The 7,353-nt window shown below is 57.1% G+C and overlaps 1 protein-coding gene across 2 annotated transcripts in view; it reads left to right on the top strand.

Annotated features, from left to right (window-relative positions):
* CAPN11 (calpain 11) overlaps window positions 1-4,048 on the top strand; it is a 31,424-nt gene extending 27,376 nt beyond the window's left edge. For both annotated transcript variants that reach the window (XM_045009661.1, XM_045009662.1), the window contains exons 21-22: window positions 1,193-1,251; window positions 1,857-4,048. In XM_045009661.1, the coding sequence (XP_044865596.1) occupies window positions 1,193-1,251; window positions 1,857-1,883 (86 nt within the window). In that variant the 3' untranslated portion in view covers window positions 1,884-4,048. The remainder of the gene's footprint in view (window positions 1-1,192; window positions 1,252-1,856) is intronic.
* The last annotated feature ends 3,305 nt before the right edge of the window (window positions 4,049-7,353 follow it).

A 7,353-nucleotide genomic window follows, 5' to 3' on the forward strand; every position in this document is an offset into this window, starting at 1 on the left:
CTGTCACGGATCCGCAGGATTGCTGCTACACCACCAACTTTGGAACAGTCTCTAGGAGGAGCCCCTTCAGTGTGCCAGGCCCCCCAGGGGTCTCACTCTTCCTCCCCGGGGAAGCCACAGGCCCTCACTGCCTCCTTAGACTGGACCTCTGGGTCTTCAGCCCTCTTGCATCCGAAGAAGTGGGTATTCACCCACGAAAGCTCATGCTGCAAAACGTCTGTTAGTCTATAAGGTGCCACAGGATTCTTTGCTGCTTCTACAGAACCAGACTAACACGGCTACCCCTCTGATACCCTTCAGCCCTCTTGTTTCACCCAGTGATCTCTGTTCAGCAAGTCCAGCAGAGAGAGACTCCTGGCACAGACTTGGACGCTCGTCAGGGATGAGTGCCCCCTAACAAGCATTTGCATTGACACACAGGCCGCATGGTCAAAACAGTCGGGTTTATTAGTCCACTGGAGCACAGCAGTGGAAGTCCTGCGGGTAGCCTAGAGAGCTGAAGGTTAAAGCATAGTCCATTCTGGTTAGCCCAGCCAAGCTGGAGTGAACCCCTTTGTTCAAGCTCTGTCCAGGTTAGAGCTCTGACTCCTTCCAGCAGCCAACTCTTCTCCTCCCACCTTCTCCTCCCCTTTGTTGAGGGGTCGGGGGACACACTTCCTCCGTCCCTCTGGGTGGTTGGCTGCTAGGTGTCAGTGTCCTGGTGAGTAGATTTGCCATTGTCTTCTCAGATGCTCTATTGACCTGGGAACTAATGCCCTTCACTTAAGTGCTACAGCTGTGGCGATGCAGCATTTTAAGTGTAGACCTGCCCTTAGCCTGCTCTGAGAGTCCTTTTCCACCCACTGGGTTACAATGCAGCATAAAGGGGAAACTGAGGCATAAACAGGACTCATAAAAATATTCCCACTTTGTCACAAAGTGCACTCTGGGTTTTCAGGGAGATCTCCCATCCAATTCCTGATTCAGTCTGACCCTGCTCAGCTTGCAAGGGTGGGCTGGCTGTCCATATTGAGGTGCAGCTGTGACATACTGGAATTGCCCATAATCAGCGACTCCCACCCCACATGGTGTGGCTGTACAGCTGCTAACCCAGGGGCTGGGCATTCAGGGGAGGATTCATGGCTGAGAGGGGAAAGGAAAAGCTTGTGCCAGCTGCCCCCTGAGCAGCTCTCGCTCCTTCTGCCCCCTGCAGGATTCTTCCGCAGCATGGACGCCGAAGGCACCGGCACAGCAGTGATGAACCTGACTGAGGTGAGAGCGAGCCCTGAGCAGCCAGAGGGCAAAGGGAGCTCTCCAGTGGAGCTGCGGAAGCTGGGTGGATCCCGGGGTGTAAGGGGGATCTCAGTTAGAGAAGGGGGAGCCCTCCAGACTCCTGGGGTAGGGGAGGGAAAGAAAGTCTTAACCCAAAAAATGGTGGGGAGGGGGATGGCAGACCCCTCCCCTCCACATCCTCCCTCAGCCAGCTCTCTGCAGCTGCGCCGGCTGCTGGGCAGCATTCCTAGCTCAGTGAAATCCCCAACAGGAACAGATCCTGCCTAGGGCCTGGTTTCCTCACCACCCCCATCCCCTGCAGCTGGGGATGTGCCCAGCCCTGGGGCCCATCTGATCCCCTGAAACAGAACAACCAAGGCTTTAACTCCAGCTGAGTTGTGGACCAAGCTAGTGGGCTGGGGGAGGATCATTACTATAGCCCCTGCCCCTCCAACCCTAGCCCCAGTTCGTTCACTGTCCCCCTGTTGGTGGCTCAGTCCAGGTGGAAGCCCAGGCTTTGGATCCCGCTCTGTTGCAGCCTGGTGGGGCAGCGGTTTGTGGCTCCCTTTCCCCACCTGCCCATTCGCTCTTTCATCTCCCCACAGTGGTTGCTGCTGACGATGTGTGGCTAGGAGCAGAGATGGACCCGTGCCGGCTGAAACACCCCGATGGGCTGGGACACCCCACAGTGCCTGTCCCTCGGATTTACAGACATGAAATGTCCATCATCACCCCTGCTCCTGGCCTCTCTGTCCCTCTCCCTCCCCATCCCACACTGAGCCCATGGCCCTGACCCCACCTCCCAGCAGGACACACTCCAGCGTCGTGTTGCCCCTTTTCGACCCAAGCGGCTAGTCAGTTTGGGGCCCTGTGGGTGTACCAGCTGGGAGGAAAATTTGGCGCTAGGCCAATCTCTCTTTGATGCAGTTTTGTTTATTTGCAAAGAATGTACAAAGTCCTGTGTCTGTGAAGGCAGAGGGAATCGAACAGCAGGAACCAGTTTCCTTGGTTCACAGCACCAAGATTTGTCTTTTCACCTGCACCCCGGAACCAAAAAACCTCTCCCCAGGTTTCTTCCGGGGTCAGCCATCGTGCTTTTCCTTCCACCCGTCTCTCTCATTCAGTCTGCCACACAGTTTGTGTTGTTCCCCCATACACACGCGCGCACACCTGCTGACCATACCCAGTCGTACCTTCTGCCCACCAGGTGCTAGTTTCTGGGCAGACCATTAGGTTTTGTTTCAGGTGTGACCCCTTAGCTGTCTCTTATGATGGACTTAAACAAGGGACTTATTCACACATCAGTTAGAAGCTTTAACTCAACCCACAACAAGGTTTCACCCAGCTTGTAACAGTCCCAATGGCCAAGCCTCTCTAGCTCATTCCCAATTGTGGGCATGGCTTGTACCCCGCAATAGGAGGAGGTTGGGGAGGGCACATGGGGGTATGCTGCATGTCAAGTCATTGCACATGGTCTTCAGACCAGCAACTCTAGCTGCATGTAGCAGGGTGCCAGTAAGGGATGGAACTTGACTGCAGGGTGCAGAGGACCTGGCCCCCCAGGGAGGTGGGGAGGTGGGTGGGATCTGTGTCACTTCCTGGGGGACTGCTCTGGCCCATGCTGGCCATTGGTGCCAGTTTGATTTTGTGAGTGAATCCCACCAGGACTCAGCACTGGGAATCACGACCCTGCATCTTTGCTAGGGGCTGGGCAGTGAGCTCAGGGGCTGAGCTGCAGCCAGGGTGGGGTTTGCCTCTGGTTAAAACCAAGCAGAGGCATTTGAGAGTGGGGGAAAGATCTAGTGGTTCAGAACCAGGCAGTGGGACTCCTGGGTCCTGTTCCTGGCTCTGGGAGTGCAGTTTGATTTAGGGTTGGAGGAAGGAGCTGGGAGTCAGGACTCCTGGCTGCTGAGCTGTTCTAAGCACTTACACGCTTATCACCATACTGCCTGAGCACCTCCTAAACATGGCCATGACCAAAGTATAAAGCCCCCTTGTGGGTCAGGAGTCTTGGGCCCTAGCCCCACCTGTCACTGACTCATGTGTCTTCGGCCGCTCTGAGCCTTAGCCCTTGTCTGCACTAGAGAGCTTACAGCAGCACCGCTGTAAGATCTCTCGTGTAGCCACTCTGTGCTGACAGGCGAGAGCTCTCCCGTCAGCATCATAAAACCACCCCCACGAGCGGCGGTAGCTGTGGCAGCAGGAGAAGCTCTCTTGACAACATAGCGCAGTGCACACTGGCACTTCTGCTGGTGTAACTTATATCGTGCAGGGGTGTGGGGTTTTTTTTTTCTTCACACCCCTGAGTGACGTAAGTTACACCGACAAAAGTGGTTGTGTAGACGAGCCCCAGTCTCTTCACCCCGGGGTTGCTGAGTGCAAGAAGTTTGTGGTGAATGTTACTCTTCTGCCCCCTGCTGTTTTGGAAGGGGCAGCACACCCTCTATCTGCCCTAGAGAGAAGTTTAGGGTTTTCTCTCCCCTGTACCACCCCCCGGTGTCTTGAACAGGGTGTGATTCCCTCCCCCAGGGGTGAGTTCCTTTCTTGCCCCCTCACTTCATGGCCCCTGTGCTGCTGCTGCAGTGGGGTGGTCCTAGCCTGGGCTCCGTCCAAAGCCCCTGTCCTGAGGCAGGAGTGTGGGCAGCGGCACAAGCACTTGGCCCTCCACCCCACCCCTTGCCTATGCATTTCTGGAGGATATGGCTGTGGAAATAACCACTTCTGCTCGGCTGGCGGAGCTGCCTCCCCAGCCCCTGCTCACCATGTAGCCTGGATAATAAATAGAGATCTGTACAAACACCACCTCTGCAGTGAGTGATTGGGGGCATAAAACTCTCGCAGGGGCATGGATCTAAAGCCAGCCCCTGTGCACAGCCTGGGCTGCTGGGCCAAGTAGGGGAGTAGCCCCTGTCTGCACTAGAGCAGAGCAAAGGGTCTGTCCCTCCCCAACAGTGTCTGGGGATAGAGCCTGGGAATTAACCCTTGGGCAGTAGGGTGGTGGCACTGCTCCCTCCCTGCCCAGTGTGCCACAGCATAGTGGGTGCTGTCAGAAAGTGCCCCCCCCACCCCCATCTTTGCTGAACTGCGGTGGAGGCTGAACCAGGGTTTGGGGCAGGGGACTGGGCAAGTGGTGCAGTGTTCTGAGTGAGGCGACCAGTCTGTGCCAGGGCCCAGCTCCTGCAGGGATGAGATGTGCAGCTGTGTCAAGGAGAGGCTGAATGGAGCCCAAGTTGCAAGGGGATTCTGCTTTCCAGGGTGCGTGGGAAGGTACAGCTACCTCCTCTTGGGCACACGCAGAGGGGCAGTGCTGTCTATGGGAGTAACAGCAGGGAGCTGGGGCCTAACATGCCATTAGCCTTCCCTCCCCTGCCCACAAGTTGGGGGGGCAGCCTTGTTCCCCCTGGGAAGCTCTGTGGACCAACAGGCAGGGCTGGGCTGGAAGGAATCCCCAAGCCCTGGCCACAGCTGCTGAGGGGAAACCCAGCATCTGCCCTAGAGGACTCTTGGTGGGGACTAGGGCCACAGCTGGCATTTCTGGGGGTGAAGTGACTCAGCTGGTGCTTGGAGCGGCAATCTGCAAGGGGCGGCAGTCCGTGAGTTTTTGCCCCCAAGCAGCTCGCCGAATTGCCGCTGCAGATGGCAGGGGGCAGTCTGTGCACCGTTAGGGCGGCACGCGCATTTCTGTGGCGGCAGCAATTCAGCGGGAGCTTCTATGTTCAGCTGTCAGCGGCGGCACAGCTTCTGTCTTCCGGCTGAAGACAGAAGCTGCTGCTGAATTGCCGCTGCCGCAGAAACGCGTGTGCCACCCTAACGGCGCACGGACTGCCCACCGCCATCTGCGGCGGCAATTCGGCGCGCTGCTTGGGGCGGCGAAAACAGTAGAGCCGGCCCTGAAGTGACTCTACTGGGTTTCAGCTTTTTTCCCTGCTGTCCTCTGGGGGTGCTGCTGGGGGTGTTGTCCCAGCTCTGGGTGGGGGTGAGATGGGGTGAGGCTGCAGGCCTATGGTTGCATTAGAAGGGTAATTAGCTAGGTCCCTGCCCTGAAGCACTGCTTGCCCTATGCCGTGGGTATAATTTCCTGAGGCATTTCTGCCTGGCAATCACTAGAGGGAAGTACAGCTCTCCACAGCCCGCCTGGCAAAGTCCTCAAGTGCCAGCAGGCCGTGCTCCAGCAGAGTGGTGCTGCTGGCTCCAGGCCTGGAAGGAGTCCATGTTGAAGTAAGCAGAGGGGCTCTGGGTTTGGGAGGCCAGGAAGCATTTGGCGAGTCAGGCTGGCTGGGCAGCACGACCCCACCCTGTGCTGGGAGCCCAGCCCAGCCGCCATCCGGTGCAGTCATTTCTCACCTACAGGAGTCACTGAAGGGGAAACGCAGGGCTGAAGAGCAGCTCTTGAGCGAGTGCCCTCGGGAGCCTGCCAAGTCGCTGCAGCATTTATTTGTGGGGTTGGGAACCAAACCAAACGTCCTACCCTGATAAGCCCACTAGGCCAACAGCCCATGAATTGAAAGTCAGGCTCCATGTATGTTTCCATTTAGATGTCTGGGTCAACGTCCCACCCCATCCTGGACGCTTGGGTGCAGAGCACTAATGTAGCAGCCATTCACCTCCAGGGAGCAAGAATCCTGTGCAGCTGAAGTGACAGTCAGTGTTTGGGTAACACGTGTTGGATTGTCCACCCCAAAGAGACCTCAGGCAGGAATAGCAGAGAGGGCTGCAGGTCAGGGATGACGGGTGTTGGCAGACCTGGGGTGGGGAGCCCCAGGCTGAAATAGCAGGGGGCTGCAGGGCTGGCTCAGGGAACATAAAGCAGGATTCACCATTTCCCCTGAAGCAGCTGGCGCCCTGGACTAGGAAGAGGCTGGGCTCCAGGCCATTTCTGCATGCTGTGTGTGTGTCAGTGTGGCGGTCACTGTTTATTCCTGAGAGACAAGGTGGGTGAGGTCATATCTTTTAGTGGAACAACTTCTGTTGGTGGAAGAGACAAGTGAGTCTCTCTCAGCACCAGAAGTTGTTCCACTAAAAGCTATGACCTCACCCACCTTGTCTCGCTCCTATCCTGGGCCCGATACAGCTACAACAACTGTTTGTTCCTGGCATTCGTCAGCACAGAAAAAGTCAGTGCTTGCCACATGCAAGTCTGAGCCTGGGGGGGGGACATCCCTGGGGGGCTAATGTGGGCCAGGGTTGGCTCTAGCCCCCCACTAAATAGACATTGCACAACTTCTCTGGCTTCAAACAGCCTGGCAACCTGAAAAAGCCCTCATATAGCCCAGGGCTACCAGGCACATCACAGGGCGCCCATGTGTTTTGTGACAAGGGGCTGTTCCTTCGGCTTCTCTTGGCATTTCCATCCATTGTGCTTATGGGGGGCGGGGGCAGAGACAGGATGGGGTTAAACGTGCAGGGGAGGGTATGGTGTGGAGACTGGCCTGCAGCTCTGGGCCTCTGGCCCTGGAAAGGAGACCACACAAGGCACGGCACTTGACCCTGGGTAGGGATTGTGGGAGGCCAGAGAATGCTGCTGCTTCCTTTGAGATGGTGCAGGTCACAGCTGGATGTAAAGAGCTTCCAGACAATCGGCACAAAGGAAAGAGGTGGGGAGGAGGTCCTTAGTCTGTATTGCTCAAAGCAGAGTCCGCTTGGCTTCTGCTGGTGGAATGGCTGCTAGTACCCAAAGAGGGAGTCCTGGGCCAGCCCTCCTTGGAGCAACCCTCACTGGGTGTGGGTGAGGTTAGCGCTTGGGAAAGAAGGAGCTAAGAGCACTTGCAGGGGCTGCTTTCCCTTGGGCTCCCCAAGTTGTGCCAGACTAGTGCACACAGCTTGTGGGGTTTGTTCACTGAGCGAGCCATGGGCTCTTGTGCACTGTGCTGGGAGGTGCAGCCTGGGAAACAAGTGCCCCTTCCACAGCTTCCTCCATCCCCCACTCCTCTGCCTCCCCCCCGCCCCACAGCTTTCCTGACATCTTGGAGCTGAGCACCTCCGGGAAGGTTCCCTTTGCCTGCAGTGCAGCTACCTGACTGGCCGAGCTCCCTGTGCGTGTGTGTAAGGGGCAGCACTGGCCTGGAACCCTCCAGCCCCCCTGTGCAGCTCATTGAGCCCTGT

This window comes from Mauremys mutica, chromosome 3 (assembly GCF_020497125.1).
Source record: "Mauremys mutica isolate MM-2020 ecotype Southern chromosome 3, ASM2049712v1, whole genome shotgun sequence".
Lineage (NCBI taxonomy): Eukaryota > Metazoa > Chordata > Testudines > Geoemydidae > Mauremys > Mauremys mutica.